The following is a 26,997-nucleotide window of genomic DNA, read 5'->3' on the forward strand; positions in this document are numbered from 1 at the left end:
CAACTCACTTGTTTTTTCTGCTCGCTGCCATCTTGCCATCTTGCAAGGAGTGAGTTGTCCAAAATCTTTCTTTTTAGTAAACTATGTGTACACAAACAATGTTCTTAATGCTCAAGTTCATATGTAGAGACACTGATGATGCTTCGATCAAAGTTTCAAGTTATGTCGAGCCTTCTTAGTGTTTGAAAAAAAGCGATTTTGACCCGACCATGTAGCCTACTAAACTACAGTTTGACTCGGGTACGTTCGTAGCCTATTTCAAGTGACAAAATCTATGACTAAAGTTTAGCTGACGATATAACATCCTACTCCACTCTGACTTCGTTCATGACACTCCTGTTAATAGGCTAAACTATTATTTACATTTGCTCAAAGATTTCATAAGTACTTTTCGCTCCCTACGTTGATGTATTCCAAGCAATCTGCTTCAGGGGCGGGGACGTAGTAATTAAAACACCATGCCTGGGTACGTAATCGCTCTCAGGGACGCCCTCTGTTCGCTGGTTGGTCGGCTGCCCAACTGCCGAAGTAAACAAGCGTGAATCAACCTATTCCAGACAGAGTACTGTAGGGAAAAGAAATCGACCGGAAGTACGTAGACAGGCCAAGGCCAGGCTAGTAGGTAACATGGGATGTAACATAAGCAGTGACCAGGACTTCTGCACTGTGCTGAGTGAAGGCTGGGCGTAGCCTTACAATGTTCTGTAAGTGGACAAAGGTAGCCTAGCCTGTGGGCGGGGTAAATTAAGGCTATGGAGAAGGCACTGCGAGAAACGCAAGGCACAACGAGAAACATGCGAGGCACTGCGAGAAACACACGAGGCACTGCGAGAAACACACAGAGAAACACACAAGGCACAACGAGAATTATTGTGATTAGGGTCATTGTGCTGTGATTAGGGTCATTGTGGTGCGATTAGGGTCATTGTGATTAGGGTCATTGTGCTGTGATTAGGGTCATTGTGCTGTGATTAGGGTCATTGTGATTAGGGTCATTGTGCTGTGATTAGGGTCATTGTGATTAGGGTCATTGCACTGTGTAGGGTCATTGTCCTGTGATTAGGGTCATTGTGCTGTGATTAGGGTCACTGTGATTAGGGTCATTGTGCTATGATTAGGGTCATTGTGCTGTGATTAGGATCATTGTAATTAGGGTCATTTTGCTGTGATTAGGGTTATTGTGATGTGATTAGGGTCATTATGCTATGATTAGGGTGAAATCCAGACTGAAATTTCTCAAAAAGATCATTGTCTTGTGGTTATGAATAGAGATGCCACCACCCTCTCAACAACTCATGATCACGATATCTGATTCAATACATATTGTGTTGTAATGGAAAGGTCACGTTCCTTTGAACAAAACATCAGAAACAAGGTGTACAGTATCTGTTGTTTCAGATGGTCTTTCCTGTAAATGTCAACAATTACTGAGCCCTTGATCTCAACAAAAAGGCTACATTTTTATTTTGTTGTGATGAAAAATGTGATATTTTCACAAAATGCTAGAGAAGGATATTATGTGGAGGTGGCAGTTCAACAAAATAGGTTTTGCATTATTTTGCTTTAGTTCAAGCATGCATGCATACTTTGAATACCATTAATTTCGTAAGAAACTTAATACCATGAAACACACACACACACACACACACACTCAGACTTTAATTCTGACTCAAGTATTCAGCACTATGTCTTCCCACTACTAGCCTCTTTTTCTCAAAGAGATATAAATTTAATTAAAAACCCACTTTATTGTTTCTTTTTCCAATTCACTGCTAATTGAAGCAAATGAAAGATTTGTGAAAGAAGTGAGCTATATCGTCAATCAGTCTTCCCCCTGCTCGACACATTTGAATTAATTTAGTTTTACTAGCCCAGCCTGCTCGATCCACACCCCGTGGGAATAACACCCATTTGTTATCCTTTCTGCTGATTAATTAAATCAGCCAATGGTTACCTGGGAGACATTTCCTTCAGTCTGAGCATATTTCCCCCTCCCTCTGTTTGACACGCGAGTCACAGAACACAGTCTGAGGGGCCGCTGACACTTTCGTTTTTTTTTTTATGTTAATGTACCAGTTGTTGATGTCAATGTGGGTCACTTAGGACAAAATCATCTGCAAAGAGCATAAGAAAGGAATCTGAAACTGATCCAACTCAAGACTGGTTCTAGAACAGCTCCACTTTGTGATATCAACAGCCGTTTCTCAATGGATGAATTTAACCATGATCAGATGGAAGTATTCATTTAAGATTTGGGCGGCATTAAATCTGGCTATTGTGTGGCACAGATGAAGTCCAACGTCGAGTCCAGACTCAGAACAGAGAGAGTCTCTGATTTCCCTTTTACGCCAAGGCTGCTGGAGGTCCAGTTCAGAGCCACTGCCTAATCTCAAACTAATTATTCACTTTTATTGTGAACTTTTATTGTGAACAGCACAAGTTCTAGAACCAAACACCACTTAAGGGCAGTCGTGGCCTACTGGTTAGGGCTTCGGGCTTGGAACCAAAGGGTTGCTGGTTCGATCCCCAACCAGTGGGAACGGCTGAAGTGCCCTTGAGCAAGCCTAACCCCTCACTGCTCCCCGAGCGCCGCTGTAGCAAGGCAGCTCACTGCTCCGGGTTAGTCTGTTTTTTAACCTCACTGTGTGTTCACTGTATTCTCTGTGTGTTCACTAATTCACGGATGGGATAAATGCAGAGACCAAATTCCTTGTATACGCAAGTATACTTGGCCTAGAAACCTGATTTACATTTACATTTAAGCCCATTAGGCTGGCTGTGTAATTATCTTGACCAACCAATGTGTCAGGGAATAAGTATATTACTATTAGGATTAATATCAGATAGAACACCTACGACTCGAGACTGGTTTAGCATCTAGCTAGATCCACCCCTGAGCCACCGTCTGTCTGGGATACATAAGCCATAACAACCCTAAACAAGAACAGCGACTCTCCCTATAGTTCAGTCACAGTGTATGTGCCTGTTATTGCCACAAAAATATACGGTTATCTAGCCATGAAAAGCAATACTTCTACAGTCCAATGTATACTTTGCAGTGTTAATGTGATTCAAATGAGGCAAGTGTCATCGCACACATTTGAGTTACACTTTGACTCTTTGAGAATGTTCTGTATAGTTGGCAACGATATGGAGAAGCTCTGCATCTTATCTGAGTGTGAGTGGAGGAAACGTAGTGGATTGCCTGATCTAGCTGAGCGGATAAGAAGCAACTTCTGAGGAGTGACTTTTTAAAACCCTCAGATTTAGTGGCCTGCTCCCCCACTGGGGTATATTAAAGGCCATTTATTCATTGAGTCGTAAGATCTGCGATACACAGTAATAGGATTACGTGACATGCGATAGAAAAATTGAGAACAGAAAAATCCCTGAAAACAGGATAGTGCTGTCGTTGAATCCCATGGCAAACAAATTCTGTAAATAAATAAATAAATAAATAAATAAATAAATAGAAAAGTTGATTATTATGCATTATGTATCAGCAAAAGCTCCCTCATAGCAATATGTGCCAGGTGCTATGCAACAGATTTACACTATACCATATGCTATTATATATCACAAAAGTGCTTCTAAGTGCTGTAACTGAAAAGTCATGCATTATGAATGTTCCCATAATGCATTATAGATGCAGACTGCCAGCAAGGTGTTGCTGCAGACTCTGCATTGCTTGTAAATTGCTTCATGATGCTGCTGCACTACCCAAGGTAAAAGTGTACCAAAAGGTCAAGACCACCAAATTGTTGAAGAGGCCACATTGGCTCTCCACATATATATTCACTATAAAACCTTGATGCATCTAATAAAAAACAAGCACAGCCTTGGTACTACACTGAGACTGTGTAGGCTTAAGGGTACCAGACAGGGTGCTTTGAGGCAGAAATAACTGGAACAAACACTGGATATAAGGTTGCAGGTTGAAATGTGTTTTCAAAGCTCCTGAAAAGCAGACATTAAAACCAGGATAACAAGGCAAGGAGACAGTCTGTGGTGCATGTCAAATATCTGTTTTGCTCAAGTTTTGTTTTATTTATCTTGTAGATCGTCATTTGAATGTATGAACTACTGAAGATGAACATATCATTTAAGCCTCAAGGCAGATGCCACACACTGACAGGTTTTCATAGATCGTGCCTCATGTTGTGGAAATGTTTGCATAACATGAATTTGCATTTCATTTAATTTAGCAGATTTTCAGAATTAAACTGCAGTTTCGACAGCATGTACGCTCGCTATAGATGCCATGTTAATGACAACCTTGACAACCTTGACAACCTTGAGTCAGAGGATTTCAGTCCAGTTTTCCTGCTAACAATATACTTCTCACTCCGTCCTGAGCTGTGATATGGTGGCCATACCATATACTGTAGGCACCCATCTTGTAGGTAATTGGTCATTGACAAAATGTCTGGATTTGTTTGCTGGGTCCATTCAATACTTGGATAACGTTCAATATTCCATCCCTGATTTCCACGAATCTAGCACCTGTGCTATACAGTAGATCTCCTTCTAAAGACAGGGCATAGAGTCTCATTACTCATTCTGAAAGGCATATAGCGACGTTAATAACATTGTTGCCATTATCATTGACTGAAGCTCTTAACAGCTTACTCGGAGAGCAAATGACACACGGCTATTGACTAAATTGCCATCAGATTTGGCACTGACAGTCAAATTATTCCCTTAGCATTGACACACACACACACACACACACACACACACACACACACACACACACACACACACACACACACCCACACACACACACACACAAACACACACACACACATACACACACACACACACACACACACAGACACAATATTCAGAATCAGATACAAAATCAAATGGTACATGAAAAGGCTTCATTCTGCCCGAGGTGTGCATTCAAATTTCAATTTCCACTTTCATCATGTCTTTCTTCTCTCTCTCTCTCACACTCTCTCTCTCACTTTTTTTTCTCACCTCATCTCCTCAACCAGCCTGTTTGACAGCCATCTGGCAATTATGTATTCATGAAATAATGATAATGAAAAAAAGATTCTTCACATTTTTGGGTGTGAGATGATTTGCCACCGGCTAAAAGCTTATCCTCATAATTAAGATGCCATTTGACTTTCTGGCTCTGAAGACTGGCCTTTTCACTTCTGCTCTGAAGGACACGCCAGCACTCCTGTGTTCAAATTCCCATCAAGCAAGGATCACGGCCCACCTTCCCCTGCAGCTGGATTTACACCTTATATGCACACTTCCCCCCATACTCACCACCAGGGCTACAGGGACCACACAAACGTAAGGCGCTGTATGTAAACCCCGGTTCATGGTAATAGGGCTGCTTTTGAATGGGCCATCTTCACATGCTGCCTTAATTGACTTTTGTTGGAAGGAATGGAAGAGGTTTGACAGGATGATCCAACCCGAACTTCCTCACCTGTGCCAGTGAAAGCTCCCCACCCCCACTCTCCCCACCTAAAAAATGTCAAGTTCCGCTCATCAATCTGGACAGACCCTTAGCTTGTCCCTAGTCTCCTCATTTCACTCTGCTTCGGCTGTACTCTAATAAGCTGCACTCTCACCTGCAAGTGTGAGCCCTGGACCCTCGGGTTCCATTCCCAGAATTAATTTCACCTCCCACACCTCCATTTTATCTCCAAAATACTCAGATCAAAATTACACCCCCCTTTGTTAGCTCACATTCAAAGGGAAGAGCTCAATGTGCATCCCATGTGTGTGGCAGGATGAATCTACAAACTTTTGGGGCATTTTTAGTGTATTATTAGCGTTCAGACAACTTTTCAGTAGTTTTAGTCCTTTGTTAGCTCACCCAGGGCCTCGCTGATCAGAAAAGTCTGGTGGCCAACAGGACTGATAATTGTATCTTCCCTATCGTTCTAGAATGAGACTGCCACTGCCATATTGCGAACACCCACATGGTAATTTTGGGTCACCGTTAAAATATAGCTTTTAAGGGAGAAAGAGACGATGGAAAAAAGGTGCAGAAGTTAGAGAAGAAAAAAATGAAACAGGACACATGTTTATGAGTTTCATGAGTAGTGCTCATTTCTCTTTCTAGTGAGAGAGAAAGAGAGAGAGAGAGAGAGAGAGAGAGAGAGAAAGGGAGAGAGAGGAAGGGAGAGAGAGAGACCTGACAAGTATTTATGGGTAAGTGGTTGTGTAAGGGTATATGTATGACCATGCATGTGTGTGTACATAAAAATGCATCATTCACATACACATGCAGGAATGTGCATAAATGTGCACACGTGCACACACACACACACACACACACATTTTGTGAGAGTTGCACACACTCAATATTTCCCAAGATGATGAAAACGTCATATGGATTTCCCCGCATCTTATGGAAATACTTATGGCTGGAGGCAAAGTCAATTTTAATAGCTGTCATTAAGTTGATTTGTTTTAAGGAGCTGTAGTCAAACTGCATGGATCTTGATTGATTTCACTCTTTTTTCAAGTACGCTCAAGGCATAGGTTTGATATGTGTGCACAGATATTAAGATTATGAGAACTGTATGGAAATACTTAAAGGCACAGAGTGCTCTGAAATGATATCAGAAATTTAGAGACATGCCTTTGCAAATTACGTTTGTGATCATAATAATTATTCCCTGAAGAAACATTGATTCCATTTGAAGTCAACAATGACGGTAGGATATGAGGCCAGAAAAACATTGCTCAGCAGGATGTTAGAGTATTTTTACATTAACCATATATGACTGCAGATCTCAAATTACACGACAATAATGAGATGAAATGAAATGCAGTGTTATCTTATTTATAATGGATGGATTGAGAAGATCCGAGGAGTGAAATCTAAATGTGTTTGGAACTCTCAACAAACATTCCACCTCCCAGACACGTTCAGCAACAACAATTCTGTTCTACATGGCCAATTACTCAGGTGTACCTCTATGTATATTGCATGCCTTCTGCATCTGTATGTTTATTTGTTAGATAGCTGTGTCCTTCTTATTTATTTCCTCTCTGTTTATCCCAGTGGGACACAGAGAGGCCTCTGTGTGGTATACGATAAATTAATTGCTCTCTATTTTCATTGTCTCTTTCACTTTTTTTGCTAAGGGAGATGAAAGGGGTAAACAACCCTATTTGTGTGTGTGTGTGTGTGTGTGTGTGTGTGTGTGTGTGTGTGTGTGAAATCATACATTACATTTAATCCTTATAAATTGTCAATCATCTAAAAAAACTGTACATATATAAATTAAATAATTGTCTTTGATACAAGTTTAAGTTGTAATGTAAAGAAATCTGAAAGCTTTGACTACTACAAAGCCTCATCTTCAGACTGGATCAATCTCTGGTCATTCTTGCCCATAGCATGTAGAGTACATTCCTATCTGAGTGCAAGTGAAATGAAATATGTCTCAAAGCCATAATATCCTACAGTACAGCAATACCCTCACACACAGAACAGGTGGCAGTTATGTAAATGTATGTATTCACTTCAATGTAAACTCAACTCAAAGCACCTCAGTTGGATCAACTCTATACAAAGATCAACACATGAAAGCCTTCCTAATCTTGTGTACCACTTCAAACAAATTAGCATCAATGTTGTTAGCATCACTTGCCTTTTATGGCTTCAAGGCGCATTTTAAAATATTAACTCTGGCCTAATGTACTGCTGACACTGTTGGATGCAGCTGGTGGCGGTTGGAGAGAAAGTGAGGTGGATGCGATGGAGATTCACCTCCAGGGAGAGGAGAACAACACGCCCTGTTTCTTTCACTGGGGAAAATGTTATTTCATTTTAAAACTGAGCGGGTTAAATTTTGTGAATTTTTCGGAGCGTCAAAGTTGACGCTTGAGGGGATATTTCGCTTCTGGAAGCTTCTACCCGTGCGTGAGCTCTTTCAGAGGGGTTGCATCACCACTACTAGGAGGAGAGGAGGTGGTGGTGGTGCACTACAAACAAAAAAGTCACGCCCCCCAAAACTTTGGAGGGAGGATGTGGATCAAAGACACATTAACTCAACAACCTATGTGTTCCCATCCTGAGGCGATGCCACCATCAGAAATGCACAACTCGACAAAAAAAAAAAGACAAAAAAAAAACTTGTGTGAAAAGCCCACAGTTTCGGATCTCCTTTATAAACATAGAAGAGACCCAGTAGTCCGAATTGTCACTGTATGACTTATTTCCCACTGCGGGACAACCCTCCTCCTTTCATATTTTCTGAAGCTGACATGCAGCGAGGGCACCCAGCCTCCCCACCCAGGCTACATCACGGTGGCAGTGTTCACATTACAGCAGAGGCCATTCATCTCTTTGCTATCTCTAGTGAGGGTCTCTGCTTACAGTAATGGAAATCATTAAAAAGGTATTCACGAGGAGGTGGGAGGACCTCTTGTGTCATCATATTTCTTCTTCTCCGGTACACACTCTGAATATCTCTCCAGTGGAAGTGTGTGTGTGTATGTTTGTGTATGTGTGTGTGTGTGTGTGTGTGGTCTGTATGTGTAGTATGCATATGTATGGTGTGGTGTGTGTGTAGTCTCTATGTGTGTGTGTGAGTGTGTGTGCATGAGCATGTATGTGTGTGTGTGTGTGCGTGCGTGTGTGTGTGTGTGTGTGTGTGTGCTGAAGTGAATAGGTGAGGGGACAAATGTGAGAGTGGTTTGGAAACCTCTTCAGAACCAGTCTGCAAATATTGATCTCCTCCTACTACCACTATGAGGACAATTTATCTACAGGCAATGATGAGGGGAAAGTCTTCAGAAGGAAAAAGAAAGAGAGGGAGTAAAGAGGGACAGAAAAGAGGGGGGGTTTCTTTCCTTTATCCCTTATTTATTTTCCTTCCTGAGAAATTAGAAATGTTTTGGCAATACAATGAGATTTTTTGTCATAGCAATAAAGCTGTATTTAATTGAATTGAGACATAGAGACAGTGAGAGAGAGAGAGAAAGAAGGAGAGAGAGAGAGAGAGAGAGAGAGAGAGAGAGAGAGAGAGAGTGAGAACACAGGGAGGGAGGACATGAACGCTGGACCAATCCTGATGTCACCAGCCCGTGGCAAAGGCATCTTCATAAGGGCTGGATGACTAAGGTAATAGCCTTAGACAACTGCCATGGCTCTCGCTAGTTATGGCTGCTGTGCGCAGACCACATAGCCCAGTGTGGGAGCCATTAGGCCACCCCATCCAGAGGCGTTCTGAGGATGCCCACAGCTCCTGCAGATCCTTCTAAAACCATCAGTGGTTTTCTTGGTAGATGCTTGGCTCCACTGCAGGGGTCCTGCAGGCTTTGGTATTTTTTTGTATTATTTCATTTTTTGAATGGCTGTTTGCAGTTGCTGTATGGCGTGTTGACCGAGGGGAACTCAGGTTAAATCCTGCTGCTCTCTAAAACAACTTGGATGTGTTTTGTGCTTTTGGGTTGAAATGTACACTTTACTTGAACATCACACTGCTTTATGTACAGGTCCATTCTTTACAGACTAAAGGGCTGTTTACACCAGGAACTATAAAGATAACTATATCTATAACTATAAAAGCATCCCCACTGACCAACGATAAGGAAAGTCTCTCCTCGTGTTGATGAATGTGATGGCTAAAATGTGATGGATTCTGATTGGCTGTTAGCTTTTTATCGTTCTCAAAATTGCTCTGAAAGTGATTCCCGACGATATCATGCCATTATCGTAACAGTTATCATTCTTGTTGTGAACGGCTCTGAACTGCATATCAGTTGCTGTGCTTATGAACATCATGAATACTTAATAAACATTTGTGATTGTGATATACTTTGTGGATACCAGGTTTATGGATGATAGATTTAAGTGAAGGGGTGCTCTTGAATTCTTTCTTTTCCACCCTGTCCACTCGACACCCTTGAAATTACCCCAAATAGACTCTGACTGGATCAGCTTCTGCTCTGATTTCCACACGGGGTCTGGGCCTGGAGCTGACCCGGGGTCAGCCATGCAGTCTGGGTTTCATGAATCACTGCCTCATGCTCTCCGTGCTAACACAAAAAGATTGTTCCGGAGGCCTTGACAAGCATGAACCCAAACTAACCACGCCTGCTGCAATCCTCTACACCTCTTCACCTTGACAGGTGCGAGGAGGAAGTGTTGCCGTGACAACCCAAGAGTGGAGTTCAATGCCTTCTGATTTTTTTTTTCCTCGTCCGATCAGGGCTGAGGGCAGTGTTAACCAGGGTCACAAGCCCACTGCTGAAGGTGCTGAATAGAACGGAACAGAATTTCTTTTCGGCCAATCTTATTTTTTCCACTTCCTTGTCTTTTTTCTCGGTCTCTCCTTTTTCAGTCTGTTGCTCCCTCCACTTCATTTTCTTCATTACTTAATCTCTCTTCTCTCCTCTGACCACTCTTACCTCATCAAGTCTTCCTGAAATCTCTTGCCAACTCCCTAAAGTCTCTCTCTCTTTCCTCTTAAAATATTTCTCCCTCTTCCAAATCTCTCTCTCTCTCTCTCTCTCTCTCTCTCTCTTCCTAAAATCTCTCTTTCTCTGTTTCCTTCTCCTACTCCCACACAAGGCTTTTAAAAACAAAACATGCCTGAGACTGATTACTTTAGGTACTCAGAGTACTCCCTCCTGTTCCTGCCCTCCTCCTGAGTCTGGCTGGAGAGCCCAGTAGGCCATGCCAGTGAAAGACAAAACACACACTCTCTCACTCTCCCTGCTGATGAGCTCAGATTGATTGCCTCTTGTCCATGTGTGTGTGTGCTCGTTTCCTCCTGATGAATAATCAACTAAACGCATATACTTGCAAATACAAGACCGGGTTCTGAATCTGAATCAATTCCAATCAATTAATTTCCAACAAAGTCCAGAAATACAAGCTACAGTGAATTGTATTATGTGTATTTGTTTAATAATGCTGTTTCTACTGAAACATGCCGCGAGTTCAACAGTTATGACTGAGAGAAAGAAGAATAAGAATGGGTATCTAGGAGACAGTTTGACATGAAATGAGAATCTGGGGGGGAGAGTCCTTTGATATACACTCCCTCATACATCATCAGTCAGAGTTCTGAAACACTCTTTCTCATCCACTGAATGATTATGATCGGTGTGTGTGTGTGTGTGTGTGTGCGTGCGAGTGTGCGGAGGCTGTCTTCATAGAGGACTAACGTCAGGAGGTCATGAGATGAGCTTGGGGCCTGAGGGGAATGTGACCATGACCGTATGTTTTCCAAAGGCCCTTTCTTTCCAGATGGTCCTGTTAGAGGTGATGATGTAGCCATGGAGACCGACATCACTTCAACCACAGGCATCAAAATCAGTGGCCTTCACTGAAAAGAACCACATTATGAATACTCTGCTATACCAATCAACTTCAAGGGTACATACTTCATAAAGACATTTACAATGACTATAACAAGTGAGGGAACTCGATGTTCTGTACTTAATCAATGCCTCTCTTAAGTATACAGTATAATGCCTTTCTGTGACTTTAATTTCAATGCTCTTGAGTCTCTGCATGTGTTATCCATTCTCTGTGTAATGCTTAGCTCAGTCTTTAACTAACTTCTCTAAACATCCCAAACTTCTTCAACAAACAAAAGTGTCATTTTACGTCCAATATGACATTTTGAACTGCACCTCCGGCCTCCAAACAAAACATCCTCATAAATCCGTTAGACATATTGAGCGTTAGAGTAAACTCACACATCTGTTCGTAATCTTAGCTGGGAAGCTCAAAATGTTCTACAGATCCCTACTGTTGTTTAAGCCAAGGCAGCTGTAAAAGGTTTTAGATGTGTCCTGTGTATCTGAGGCAGATCACCCACAAAGTGTTTGTATTTGATGGGTATGTCAAATCGAACTAGTCTTTCTAGAATGTCTAGGTAAAAGGTATTGCAGTTGAAAATTAGCCTGCTGACTAACACTGGTAGATTTACAATTTTTTTTTAATGAATGTGTGTTGTCTTTATACATAAATAAATTAAATTAAGTTATTAAATGTTCTAACAAAAGAGAGAGAGAAAAATTAAATATATATTTATAAAGTGTGTGTCTCTAGGAATGTATGAAAGCATTAGGCCTACAGATCAGTATTCTTTCATTAGCTACCTGATTTATATCTGAATTTCTGCTTACATGTAACATCAGGAAGCAAAGTATTGAGAACACATCATCAAAGGGCTGATAGCTAGGACAATTTCTGTGCCTGAAGTTATCAGTAATTTTCGAAGCCTTTAGATATGATTATCCACTTCCAAATCTTAAACGCCATGTTTAAATTCTAGAACAGTGCCAGAGAACTGTAAGTCCTGACTATAATGCATCACCAGGTTTGCAATTGGCACCACAAAAGCACAGCCTAACACCACAATACAATAAAATGAGAGCAAATACATGACTGTTTGTGTATTACATAATTTCCTGTGAGTGGGAGTGTCTAGCCAGTGCTGGGTAGAGAACAGGGTTTGAGAATTGCAGGCTTTCAGAACCACACTGACTCGTATCCGGTGCTTTCAGCCAGCGGCAGTCTTGAGGAGTTGTTTTGTGGCTGTTTGACTGAAAACTAATATTGTTCCTAAACCAGGCCATGCCGTTGTGTTTTGTCGGTCCATTGTAGTAGAAATCGAGAGAGGCAATTACTTTGTGTCAAGGCTTCAGACCCACCGCTATTCTGCAAGCGGAGGCTGAGAGACGAGACTGTTGCAACATGTTGTGCTCAACACCGCTCTGTTCACAACACCACAAAGGCCAGCACCTTATCTAGGTTAAGCAACGTGTCCCTGACAGCCAACGAGCGACTCGACATCTGAGAGGATCCGGTGAACGCATGGCCTGAAAGTGGCCCAGATCTGAACCACGTCCGAGGACTGCTTACAACAGCAGATGCCCAAGAGGGATGGATTAGCAGCAAGATAATACATCTAAAAACTGAGCAAATCTCATCCCCTAAAAGGACTTATGAGGTGCAGATGTCGGCTTTTTTTTTATGCTCTCATTAAATCTTTTTTAGAACAAACACTTCTGTTCTGACTGGTCTGTGCAGAGGGCTTTAAAAATAGCCTGAAGACACAGAAGAACAAGTAACTCAGCAAGAAAGAGAGCGATAAGAGAGCCTTCGTTCCAACCAATACTAAACTAGGACATGAGACTGCATCCTCTGGCCATGCCACTACTGCAAAGAGAGCAATAATCCAAGATGCAGGTATCGCACAAATATTGCACAGTATACACAGGCTAACAAACATGTTATGTCGATTTTTCTAAACGCATGTCAAACCATCTGCCTGTATGCCAGGAAAGGTGATACTTTCCACTCAATATGTTCACTTATGTGGATTTGTGCATTTTAAAACCACAGCATTCAAGTGTAACTCATTGATTTGTGTGAGGCACTTATCTAGTTCTTACTTTTCTTACATTACCGATAGCAACCACTTCACTGGACTCAAACATCAGATGTTATTTTATAACAAGAGGACTCATTAGCGAAATTATTAATAAATAATAAACAAAACTCATCCATTAACATTGTGTGGTTTGATGTTAGAAATGCATGCTCCACTTGTCCAGGGCACAAGTTAAGGGCACTCTCAAATCAGATTTATGCACTAATCTTGCAGGTATCAAAGCTCTTACGAAACTATTCATCTCCCAGGCACAGGTTTATGAACACATGTGTAGTCTTTATGTATCCGTAATCTCTTTCCCCTCATCTTGCTGTCACAGTATCCATGATTTACTTTGTCTAACTATGGTCAACAGAACAACAACTTGAAAATCAATAGGCCGTCCAATCGATCTATTGCCCTACATATCTGCTGGACTGAGCAAGATCAGTCTGCTTGCTGCTGCCCCTTTCTCACGGCTGTTTTCCTTTGTGCTCTCTCCCTCCACCACCATGAGAAAAGAGATGCGTAGCTCTACCAGATGTACGCAGTTTGGACATAGTGTGTCTGGGCCATCTAAACAAGCCAAAGAGCATCAAAAGAAACGGGGAAACCTGGCTGCCAATTATTATGTGTGTGTGTGTGTGTGTGTGTGTGTGTGTGTGTGTGTGTGTGTGTGTGTCACACACAGACAGGGGAGATGAGCAGGCTTCAGCTTGTTCAGAAGAGAGCAGGGCGGCTTTCAGCTCGGGAGGCGGGAGGCCGAAAGGTCAAACGCAGCCATTTTGAGCTGGGCCACTAGGTTGTGGTTAAATTAGCAACAGAGGTCGAACACCAGAGACACGGATGTGTCTCACCACAGCATGAAAAAAGGAGCAGACCAGAGACGAGACATCGAAAAAGAGAGTGAAAGGTAACTGATGTCTAACAGATGCTTTTATCCAAAGCAAGCTAATCAACATTTCACCACACCCACAAGGCACAGAAAAGCATTATGGGTAAAGGACAGACCTCCAACGTCCTCCATCAGCACAAGACGTCAGCTCACCTTCGCTCTGGCCCATGTGGATGCTCCAGTAGCTCTGCAGGCACTGCAGCTCCTTCTTCATGCCCCGCTTGCAGCGGCAGCTGTAGAGGGCGCTGTCATGCAGCACCTCCATGGCGGACTGGCACTCCTGCTTGTTGGCCAGCATGCTGGTGCGGTCGCGGCCCACCAGGCACTGGCGCATGACGCGGTAGCTGGAGCTGCACTGCGGGTTGGTGTTGCACATGTCGTTGGCCTTGAGGCAGTCCACCGGAGTGTCCCCATCCACGCCGAGGCCCTGGACGACGGGCACCGGCAGGCCAGAGGAGCTAGCAGAGGAAAACACTACTTTGTCTGAGAGGAGGAGGAGGAGGAGGAGGAGGAAGAGGAGGAGGAGAGGAGAGAGGGAGAAGGCGAGGAGGAAGGTGAAAGGAGGAGGAGAGGAGAGAGGGAGAGGGGAAGAGGTCAGCAGAGGGGATAAGAGGACAGGAATGAAGACAGGAGAGGAAAGGAGAGATGATGATTAAAAAGAGGAGAGAAGATGCCAATAGAGCAGATGAGGTAGAGGATGAGAGAAGGAGTGAAGCAGAGAGAGAGAGAGAGAAGATGGAATATAGGAAGGACATGGCACGTGCAAGAGAGATTGATAAAGAAAAAAGAGGGGATGGAACAGACATAAGAGGAGTAGAGAGGTAAGGAGTAAAAATGGAGGAGAGAGAGGAGCAGAGGGGATGGGACAGGGATGAGACAAGATGAGCACAGAGGGGGTCAAGAGAACAGGGGAGAAGAGAGAATGGTAAGAAAGGTACAGTGAAGTAGAAGAGAGAGGGAAGAGGAGGGTGGTGGGATGGAGGTACAGAAAGACATGATGGGTGGAGGAAGAGACAGGACATGACAGTTGAGGTAATGGCAGGAATAAGTGAAATGTGAAGGGGGGAGTGGAGAGGTAAAGGCAGGCGAGATAAGAGAGGGGGAAGACAAGAGGACGGAGAAAGAGGAGAAAATTGAAATGTGTTACGTCAACTGTTTAGCATGCCATCATCAAGAAAAATAGTTCAGCCATAAAATGGGCATAACCAAACATGCAAAAACAAGACAGACCACTATTCAAATCACGATGGGTATGCCATACCATACCAACACTCCCAAAACAGCAAGATTAAAGCTCTATTTCTTTACATATCTTATCCTATTTCTCTTGTGGAATGCTGGAAATGTATAAAATATAAGATGGAGTAAATCACAGAATTAAACGAGCCAGCGAGGATGGGTTCCTAATAGACTGCTACTGGCTTCATATGAAATAAACCCTAAGCTAAAGGAAATGGTCCACTGTAGGTATTATTTGTGATCATCATCACACTGTGTTGGGCAGTCGTGGCCTACTGGTTAGGGCATCGGGCTTCAAATGGCAAGGGTTGCTTGTTCGATCCCCGACCAGTAGGAATGGCTGAAGTGCCCTTGAGCAAGGCACCTAACCCCTCACCTCCCCCCGAGCACTGCTGCAGCAAGGCAGCTCACTGCTCCGGGTTAGTGTGTGCTTCACCTCACTGTGTGTACACTAAATCACGGATGGGATAAATGCAGAGACCAAATTCCCTGTATACGCAAGTATACTTATCCTAGAAACCTGATTAACATTTACACTTTACATTGCAGGACGTGCAGACATGTACAACAATGTCAAATATCACAGGCACTACGCAATATATGGACAGACAAACAGACAAACCAGCAAAACAACAACACTCTGAGCTCTCATTGAGCTAAAAACAGACATTCTCTCGTTTGTCGCTTAAACCAAATCCAGGAAGTCGAGCGGGTGTGTCTGTCTCATCAGTGACTAGAACTACAGCTATCTCACTGTTATATGCCAGGTTTTTTCTCTCTCTCCGGCAGAGAAGAACAGCTCATTTGTGTAATCTGTTGGCTGAGAATCGCTTGCATGAGTAAGCCTGGCTTTTTAATGATGGCCCAGTGCATAGCTCACAGTCTCAGAGTGGCAGAGAACGGTGCCCCATGAGCCAAATGTCAGATAGGCTATGTCAAACTGGGGTATAGGAAGTGGCATAGATGAACTGAGCCATTGTAGTTGTGTTCTGTCTTAGAAAGTGACACACTCTCACCCCAAAATACGAAACTTTTGTGCCATGTCTTTCCCCCATTCATGGCCCAGACTGACAGAGCAAATAATCTATGTTAAAGACAGACATTGGTAGACTGCAGTCTAAGATTGTAGAAAAGAGATTTGTTTCCAATGCTACAAATCATTTCAGTGGGGGACTATATCAGGATTAATTTGGAAAGGGCCAAACTGATGTATGTGGCAGATGATGCAATGTCATTACGACGTGGTTTCTTCAAATGCGGAATTAAATGCCAGAAATGGCTGTCAATTTAGTCAGAAAAGGATTTACTTAAAGCTGTTGCAATTGAAGCATAATTTTGAAAACCCAATTATAAAGTGTTTAATCCGAATCCGAATCAGCTTTATTGACCAGGTTTGAGTAAACAAACAAGGAATGTGCTGTCAAAAGTACAACACGATTAATTATTAATTAAGATTGATTGAATGTCAGGTTCAAGACTAGACAACATGCCCCATACAAAATGATTTATTCTGAAAACTCCAAACAAGCGTTTTAAATTGTTTAGGAAGAACATAAGCAGCTCATCAGTAGCTAAGTAGGATTGTTGTCTAAATTCTAGACTGAACAAGACTAGACGTGTGGGGCTGGTCACCAGTGACACCTACAGGTATGAGTGGACTCGTGGCTAAAGCGGGCTCGAGTAAACAGCATGAACCCGTGCGAGACCAAACTCATGACCCTTACACCAACTCTGAATTGAAAAAACTGCTAGCCACACTATCCAAACGTGCATATTATCTTGTTCATTGTCGTACACTTTCTTTCGTGGCTTTATTAGCTCACTGTGTATGGGTACAATACAAAAAAAACACTAAATTGCAAAACACTGAGTCGAACTCAGAACTGGTGAAATTATATAGGCTGCTGTGTTGTATGCAAAGCAGTCAGAGAGAGAGAGAGAGAGAGAGAGAGAGGGTGCAAATGTATTTTGTGTTTATTTTGTGGGGCTATGCCATTGACCGAGATAATGCAGTAAGGTCTATGTCTTGAGACTTTCGAAGTCTTACCTCTGCCGGTGCGCAGTGCCTGTGACCTTGAAGGTTTTCACCTTCGCTCAGTTCCTGAGAACAACTATCTGACTGCCCTGACATCATTCCAGATCATTAACTTTAACCAATCACACTGTGTTTGAAGGAATCGTATTTAAAGACACCAACATAAAAAAACAACAAAATCAACCAGAGACCTTCAAAAGGCAAGAGATTTGTGATTTTGTTGAGGAAATGCAGATGAACATCTCTACGTGTATCTGTGAATATACAGAATTGCTAGAGGCACTGCGCTCAATCCATTCTCTTGCATAATTTGATGTCCGCACATATAATGTGACTTTGAGCACTGGCATGTACAGTCAATCAACTCGTTGTCCTACACAGAAATATAACAAAAGGCAATCACTTAGAAACTGTTTAAAATAACCATCAGACCAAACAAAACAGAAAGCTTTGTGAACACGTCTATGTTAGTAGCAAACATGTGTATTTCATGTCACCTTTATAAACAGATATATTAAAATAAAGAATGAAATACATCCACATATGATTTAAAAATAGAACCCGTTTTAGCTTCCATTTGGAAACTACATTCCATTACATTTAATTCGATGTATCGGTGAAAAGGAGAAGGGAATGGGAAACTTTACTTACCAAACAACAGCAGTAAACCGTACATATAGAAATACATCCTGGTAAATCTAACAAGGTATCCTTAAGGAGCTGAAAATAATGCTGCTCCAATGCAATTTCTTCCGTCCAAACAAATTTATTTCTTTCCCTTGTTGCTCGTTAGCCCTCCAAGGTGGTCTCGACGCATTGAATTGTAAAATATCCAAGCATAACTCCAAACCTTGCCAAACACCAAACATAAATCATCCACTGTCTTAAAAGGTAATCAAAACTTTCTAAATTCCAAAATGAGATACAGGAATTCAACCCAAAAGTTGAAACGTTGCTGTAACGTTATTCTGGATGCCGTGCTGACAGACTCATCTTTCCAAATGCGGTTGCCGTATCAACAGAACGCAAGCGAAGACGCAGCGTTCACATGTGCCGCTCAGTGATCCGGGGCTGCGTCGCGGTCCAAGGTGATATTCCACCACATCCAACGACTTCCGTTAAATTCCCCCGCAGATATTCCAACGACGGTCAACTTTGCACGGGTAGGAGAGTGGTGCGTTTTAGCCAGTGATCACTGAGGGCGTGCACGATTTAGCGGAACAGTTTCCTGTATGGGGTGCGCCTGTGAAAGGTTGAAACGCTGCAAGCGGGCATCCCATACAATGATTTGGCAGCGGATGAGTTAATTGAAAAGGGTTAATAAACAAATAAGAACTGCGTTACCCGACTAAATTTCCAATGGAGATCTTCTATCTGGTGACCGTTAAACTGATTAAAAAGCGAGTCTGTTTATGGAGTGCAGATAGCTGTTGGTGGGTTGCGCTTGGGAAGGAGTATACTTTTAAGCTATCTTGGCATTACACACCACATGCGAGATTTAAGTGGAGGGTGTGCGTAGGGTATGGTACTGTGCAAAATGGTCTATGTTGTATAGTTTACAAATACATAGCCTACTTACCGAATTTACAAGATGTTTTAACGCAGAAGTGGACAGAATGTAGTCTATTCATGGGAAGCGTATAGAACATTTGAAACTTCCACAACATCTGGCTTTCTATTTCTATTTCAAAAGAAACTAATTCATATAGACACGCTGTGCATTAAATGAAAGTGTGTAACACTGTTGTGGTCATGCACATTAACCATGAATTGTCCTTTACAAGCACATTCAAAAGCTTGTCCTGCTTTTAAATGGCAGGCAAATTATTCGTGGGTGTTAGTTACATTATGTTTAACATCCGTGATTGAGATGCAATGAGACACTTGCGACCCTCGCCACGTCTGCACTGGACCACAGCAGAAAGTACGGCAATATTGATGTGGTTTATATGCGTCTCCATACGCCGATAGAAGACACACGTCCCTCAGCCATTTGTCATCGGCGGTCTGACGAAGGGGAGCCCGCGGCAATGGCCACTACTCACCAGGCTTGAGCGGGTTCTCTGACTTTTTAGTGTCAGCGGCGAAATTAGTCATATTGTGCGCCGTGACGCGGGGCTAAGTACACCAGGTTGTGGTCTTGTTCGGGAGCAAGTTGGACAAGAGAAAAAGCTAGAGATTTTTCCAGAGGTATAGTGAATGCATTATAATTTGCGTTTGATAGGAAAGAAAACGGATCCTTGAGTTTACTGAATTCAGAACATATATGTATGGTATGTACTGTAAGCTACGTCCATAGTTCATTGGCTATCAGTGGTGTCAGTCACGTGGTTCTTTACCATCTGTGGAAAAAATAAGAACATGTTTTGTAGGCATATTTAGCAGATCTTGTCGTTTAAGTTAGCTTGTGGCCTTGTAGTAGAGGGTATCCCTATACTCGCTAAAGTTCTGCTCAGGAGGTTCAGTAAAAACATAACAATAAGGATGAAACTGATGCAAGCATTTTCCAGCAACAAACTTTTTTTCTGTGCAGGATAGTGAACATGAATGTGCACGCTTTTGAGGGCACCCCCCTACCCCCTTTCACTGCAGTCCTCATGGCCACATAAGGTGCTTTGGGCATATGCATTATGGAGAAAGACTGTATTGGCTAGATAATGTTACACATTACAGCATGCAGGAGCAGTGGCAGGCGCCCGTTGGAAGCATCAGTCATACCTAGAGTGGCTCTCATGTCAGAATGCGCTGGGGTCTGCCAGCGTGCACCCAGCAGTGGGGCGTCTGAGCGGCTGCCTGTCTGAATGCCAGGCTCCACATAAATCTATGAGCCAGCACCCCCACTGTGAGACAATGGGGCTGGAAGACAGAGAGGGATCTGAGAGGGGGGCGTTAGAAAGACCACGTGGCATTGTAGGGTGTGGAGAGCATGTTAAAAACCTGACAGACTTTATTGTTCATGGGAAGGGAGACAGGAAGAGAGAGAGAGAGAGACAGACAGAGGGAGAGAGAATGAAAAAGGGAGTAAGAGAGGAAGAGTTTAATTAACCAAGAGTGCATTCCTCCCAGAGAGACAACTGTTCTTTGCTTGACCATGGCAGACGAGATGGATGTCAACACCCCCGGCCCACTCCACCACCACCACACCCACCGCCTCCCAATTTAATCTCAGTGTTTCTCAAGTGTGACAGTGGTGTAGTACCGCAAAGCTTCCATGGAGGCCTGCAACAACTTTTCACTCAGCCTCTGCAGCTCCCTCTCTCTCTCTCTCTCTCTCTCTCTCTCTCTCTCTCTCTCTCTCTCTCTCTCTCTCTCTCTCTCTCGATCTGCACACCACACATATGTGCCTGCTGTCTGTCTGAGTCTGACCTTGGCTGGAGTACGGGGGTGGTAGGGTGGAGGGCAGACTGGGGGAGAGGAGAGGTAGGAGTGGGTTGGGGAGGAGGAAGGGGGGTTTGGATTTTGGAGGTGGATTTTTTTTTGTTGCCCCGTCTGCATGGTATGGCAGCAGGAGAGTTTAGCCAGTGTGGTGCCTTGCAGCATCTGCTGGATTTAAAAAACGCACCCGGGCCAAATTTAGACTTGTGGGGCAGGGGGCCGCTACCATGGCGGCTTATTATACGTCCAAAAATAGCATCCAGATCAGATCCTTGAGCACCAGATCTTCCAGGGAATGAGCGCAAACTATGATGGTGCTGAAACGCAGGCCTCGGGAAACAGAGTCACATTAGTTAAATTGTAGCACGTTTTACGATGGGGGTGTATGTATATTTGTGTGTGTGTGTGTGTGTGTGTGTGTGCGTGCGTGCGTGCGTGCGTGCGTGCGTGTGTGTGTGCAGTGGGGGTGGAAAAGTCTGAATAAATTCACAAAATATCCTACAGCCATACTCGTTCTGACTGCCTGCACAGTAAATTGATGAGAGCAAAAGAGCGTTTTAGCATAAAGATAACCCCAGCAGAACATACTTAATATTTCTCATTTTGCTCAATGGCATATCTTTGAGCACGCGAAAGAGAGAGAGAGGGAGAGAGAGAGAAAGACAGAGGGGGGGGGGGGCTCAGTGTGCACATTAGTGATGTACACTGCAACATCAGAGAACCAAAGTGTCTGTGTCTGGGCCATGCGGAACGTGGAGTACCGTGGGCTATATTTAGAGCGCTCTCTTTCTCCGTCCTGTCTAAAGCTGCGGCTTCGGCGCTCCGCCCGAGCTCTCTCTATCCTCAGCAGCAGATCACCTCGTCTAATGTCAGCAGTCAGACAAATGAGCAGATCTTGTTTCTCAAGCCTATTCTGGGATCTCCATTCACTAGTCTCTCATTTCCCCCCTCTCGCTTCCCCTCGCTTTCTCTCGTCTCTCGTCTCCAGGGCTTCCGTGCCTGTCCATCTTCTGTGTTCTGTCAGATTTGTGTTCCTCATCATCACCATCATCATCATCACTCATTATATCATCCCGATTTTCATAATTATCATCATCCCCGACTAATGACCGCACTCATTATTATCAACTCTATCGAATTCATAAATAAGTCATTAGCAAATAATAACACATATTCTTAAGTAGTTAATTGATATGCTTGTTTGTGTTATTTGTTTACTTGCTTCTATACTGATTTGGACGATATGCTTGGCTGTAATTGAGCTTAAAGAGAAGCAAAGCTGAACTTCATGAACTCTGCGAGGGTGTGGTTGGCAGCGGTAATGCTGCCGCGATGGATGTTCCACGGCAACGTCGCTCCTAAATGGATGGCCCATCAGGGCAGACAGAGCTCAGCTCTGGCCTAATTCATCATATAATTTCATAATCCTTTCTGCAGCATCATTCATTCAAAAGGGAGGGAATTGTATTACCGTAAATCAAAACAGCAGGAAGTCTCTTCACTTTGTGCTGTGTCAAAATGGAGTTATCTATCATCTCCGGAGCAATGGAAACAGGCCTGGGATAGGCCAATGTTTTTGATGCCACCAAGGCAGGAGCAGCACTGGATAGACAGAGACAGTGAGCTGTGTTGATTTATAATAGTATTTATTAATTGGGATAAATAATAGTACTTGAAAAACCTCTCTTCCAGAACAGAAAAGTATCCACTCAACAAATCATCTCTCTCTCTCTCTCTCTCTCTCTCTCTCTCTCTCTCTCTCTCTCTCTCTCTCTCTCTCTCTCTATCACTTTCTCTTGCTCTCTCCATCTCCATACCCCCCACCCCCTTTTTTTGTATTTCATCTCTATCCACACGAGCAAAGACAATCCTGTACTGAATATAGAACTCCATGTAGTTTTCATCTCCTCTCACTGTCATAAAACTATATCGCTGCCTAATTTTTTGTTCATCTGAAATGCTTAAAATTTCCCCATATGGTCTCAGAGAGGTAAGAGGGAATCAGTGTGTGTGTGTGTGTGTGTGTGTGTGTGTGTGTGTGTCTGTCTCTCTGTGTGTGTGTGTGTGTGTGTGTGTGAGTCTGTCTCTTTCTGTGTGTGTGTGTGTGTGTGTGTGTGTGTGTGTGTGTGTGTACATATGCACAGACTTTGTACCTGCACAGCGGGGCATTTTGCCAGTGAATCAGATCCGACAGCAAGGACTTCTCAATTTTGTAGGGACCAGTCAAAGAACCCCTTTACCCTTCTGCTTAACGTAAAGTGTGTTGGATCATAAAGAGCATGTCTAAGACGCTGCTATTGATTCAAAGTTCAGAGCCTCAGTAGATTCCTGGAAGAAGTCAGTGCCCTGATTATCATGACTGCCAGAATAAAACAAATGTCAAGTTGACAGAGAGAGGGAGAGAGACAGAGAGAGAGAGAGAGAGCGAGATGCAGAAAGAGAGTTAACATGCACAGAAAGCCAAACAGCAAGTTATATCTTTTGATCAAATATCCTGACAAGTGCAGACAGTGTGTGTGTCACTTCTGGTGAGTCTGTGTTAGAGTGCGGCACTTGCAGTGAGCAGACAAGCTCTCTTAGTTGTGGTGAATAATTTCGTGTAGTTATTCATAATGCATGCTTAGACTTCAGTTAAAACTAACAGAACCCCAGTCTCTAATATATTCCCATGTGATTTCATAGGCAAAGCTGCAGCAGTGTTGGAGTCCATTTTGTTGCAGCCGAAACAGACTTTGGATCAATTCAAGGAAGGCATTGACCTGTTGCAGTCTAACTCTTGACTGAAGAGAACGTACTCTTGCATGGAGAATTATCTTACTTGTCAGAGAGCTTGTAGTATTACAGTATGTTTCATTTAACTGAGCCAGTATTCTGTGGCTACTACTGTACTTTATGTTGACAGGAATGATAAAGTGACAAAATCTATTCTTTGATACAGAGTGATGAGCCATTCTTTCACTGTTTTTGTGTTTTATTCTGTCAGTTATCTTCCTTCCTTAATGATGAGGTTGTTGGGGAAACCTATTTTAAACAGCATGAGAAATCACACACAAATATACACACACACACACACACACACACACACACACACACACACATACATAAACACACATGCAAAAGCCACACACAGACACACACGAGCCACAAACATACTGTACAAACAAACACACACACACACACACACACACACCATATCATACACACATACACACATACACACACACACACACACACACACACACACACACACACACACACACACACACACACAGATGCGCACACTGGCTCCAACAGGCAAAATGGAGTTTCCGTTCCAGTGCGCCTGACTGCTTGTCTAGTGATCTGAGTCATGCATTGTTCCTGTTAATGTAAATTTTTCCAGCCAGTCAGAAAAGTAGCAGCCTGATTCACAATGACAAGCACTGTGGAGGAGTCCAGGAGTGGAGTTTGTCTCTAGAGTAAGTGTATTTGTTTGTTTATTTATTTGTATGTGTGTGTGTGTGTGTGTGTGTGTGTGTGTGTGTGTGTGTGTGTGTGTGTGTGTGTGTGAACGTGCGTGCGTTGCCAATGTCAGTGATCAATCTCATAGAGTGTGCTTTTTACAGTATTGTCCACTAATCTAATATCATTTATTTATTTGCATTGCAGATTGTCTCAAACCTGGACATATTTGATGACGTAATTGAGTTCCCTTATCTTGTCAAACACATCACAATCTCTGAAAAACAAACAAACAACAGCATCCCAAAAACACATTTCCCTCCTTGTTTGTGTGTTTGTTTGTTTGTGTGTTTGCTTGTTTGTGTGTTTGTTTGTGTGTATGTTTGTTTGTTTGTGTGTTTGTTTGTTTGTAAGTTATACATATCACTGTATAGCAGAACTGACCTCTTCCTCCTCTAGTGTTCACTTAAGGTGAAGGATTTGGCACACCAAAATCCCTTCATCATCAACCCTGCCTTGCCAGCCATGGGGTCAGAGGCAGGGCATGGAATGGGTGTGTGTGTTTGTGTTTGTGTGTGTGTGTGTGTGTGTGTGTGTGTGTGTGTGTGTGGTTGAGAGGGTGGTGTTATTGGCCCCATGTTGTTCCAGGGCATCAGACGTCACTTTGATATCTGCTGATAACTGCTGACAAAGTCACTCGGGCCCACCGCCCCCCATCCTCCCGGCCCACTGGCCCGGCCAGCAGGGCTGTTTTGGGCTCCCTGTCGGGGATCAGCCCCTGGGGCCCCAGGGCCCATGCAGCAGAGCCAGAGCCCCAGTCTGCAGCACATCGCGTACTCCACTATCAGACTGGATAACATCAGATATATGAAACTGTGCTGATGTAGGCCCCCAGGGGTTATATCTGTGTGTTTGTGTGTGTGTGTGCGTGGGTGTGGGTGTGGGTGGATGGTGGTGGTGGTGTGTGTGTGTGTGTCTGTGTGTGTGTTTGTTTGTTTGGTGGTGGTGGGGTGTGTGTGTGTGTGGGGGGGGGGGGTTAAATGAGAGGAACTGCTGTCTCAGGGGGTTGCATGTGATTAAGCTCTGTAGTCACCGTAATGACATTAGTGTTTAAATATCCTCCTCGCATTCATTTTTTATTTGTTATTTTTGTTTTGCTTTTCCTGTGGGTGGAGTACTTGATGCTTTGCCATTTTTGCATTGCATTGGTCGCAACAAGTAGCTGAGGTTATCCAGGGTAAAGACGTGTGCACAGACCAAATCAAAAAGAGTTGGTTAGATGATGGACAAATCTATCTCTCTCTCTCTCTCTCTCTCTCTCTCTCTCTCTCTCTCTCTCTCTCTCTCTCTTCTCTGGGTGACTGTCTCTTGATCATTTCCATTTCATTTTCCCATCCCCACACAGAATTATATGTCACCTTAAATAGGTTATTTGCTGAAAATGATTGAATGTTTCAGAGTGAGAGTGATCACGATGGTGTGATGTTGTGTGTGATGGCGTATGTGTCTGCATATGTGTGTGTGTGTGTGTGTGTGGGTGTGTGTGTTTGTGTGTGGTATGTGCGTGTGTGTGTGAGGATAGTAAAGCCAGCATGTCTAGGGGCAGTATCACTGTCATGCTCTACCCTGCACAACTTCCAGCATGACATCCTGAGGCTCAGTGTATTCTTCTGCATATATAGTTAGTTTGTTTGTCTGTGTGTGTGTGTGTGTGTGTGTGTGTGTGTGTGTGTGTGTGCGTGCGCGCGTGTCGTGCGCGTGTGTTTTGTGTGATCCGACTTGTGTCTGTTTTCTCAGTAGTCCCTCGAGTGTTCCTGGAGATCCTGAGTTTTGTGAATGTGTGGGCGAGAGGTTCCACTCCGTGGCCCAAGGGAGCGTCACCTATTTATCTAGTCTGTTTTTCCATCTTAAGGTCGCCTTTCAAACAGAGGCCTCTTAACAGAGGTCCTCTTACAGCAACTTGCTAATTGTGTTTATTTTCTCTTTCTGTTTTGTGTTTCACTGTTCTGCTTCATTTCCTGTTGTTCCTCATGAACAGCAGAATAGATCCTGTAATGGACCGTAGGACGTTGTACACTCAACTCAAAGTGTGGAGTTTCAGCGCTGCCGTTTCATGGATAATGGTGTAAACAATCCCATCTTGCCAAAAACCTGGAGCAACAAACTCAGAGCACAGTGTTTACATGTGGAAGCCCAGACCAACTTACTTGTGCAATAGGACTCCACTGTGCCCAAGAATATAGACATGTGTTATGCTTTTCCTAGATGAGGAATTTCCTCTCCACCTCTTCCACCAACCCAAATAAAGCATTTCATTTGACTGATACCGCCTACTTTATAACTAGCATCGGCCACACAAGCCCCTACAAACTCCACTTGGTTTATCCTTAATGTTACATAACATTTTTTTATATACACTTTTATATTAACCCTCTATTCCTCACTGTGTTAAATTGGTAACAACTATTTATATGTGTGGACATTTTCCTTCTTAGAGGAAATGTTCCTTCTATCCCTAAATGCCTGTTCACATCTGGCCCTGTAGGATGTGGGGGGTGGCGGGGGGACTAGGAGGATTCCAATGCCCATGCACTGACAGGGGGTCCCCATAGAACATATTTACCACCATTGTTATT

The 26,997-nt window shown here is 43.3% G+C and overlaps 1 protein-coding gene across 1 annotated transcript in view; it reads right to left on the reverse strand.

Moving 5' to 3' along the window:
- The window catches only part of LOC121715654 (GDNF family receptor alpha-2-like), a 96,898-nt gene extending 71,707 nt beyond the window's left edge, over positions 1 to 25,191 (reverse strand). Inside the window, exons 1-3 of the mRNA XM_042101530.1 lie at positions 25,025 to 25,191; positions 17,558 to 17,583; positions 14,425 to 14,754 (exon numbers count right to left, since the gene is read on the reverse strand). Of these exons, the coding sequence (XP_041957464.1) occupies positions 14,425 to 14,754; positions 17,558 to 17,583; positions 25,025 to 25,191 (523 nt within the window). The remainder of the gene's footprint in view (positions 1 to 14,424; positions 14,755 to 17,557; positions 17,584 to 25,024) is intronic.
- Positions 25,192 to 26,997: the final 1,806 nt, after the last annotated feature.

This window comes from Alosa sapidissima, chromosome 8, assembly GCF_018492685.1.
Source record: "Alosa sapidissima isolate fAloSap1 chromosome 8, fAloSap1.pri, whole genome shotgun sequence".
NCBI classification, from domain to species: domain Eukaryota; kingdom Metazoa; phylum Chordata; class Actinopteri; order Clupeiformes; family Clupeidae; genus Alosa; species Alosa sapidissima.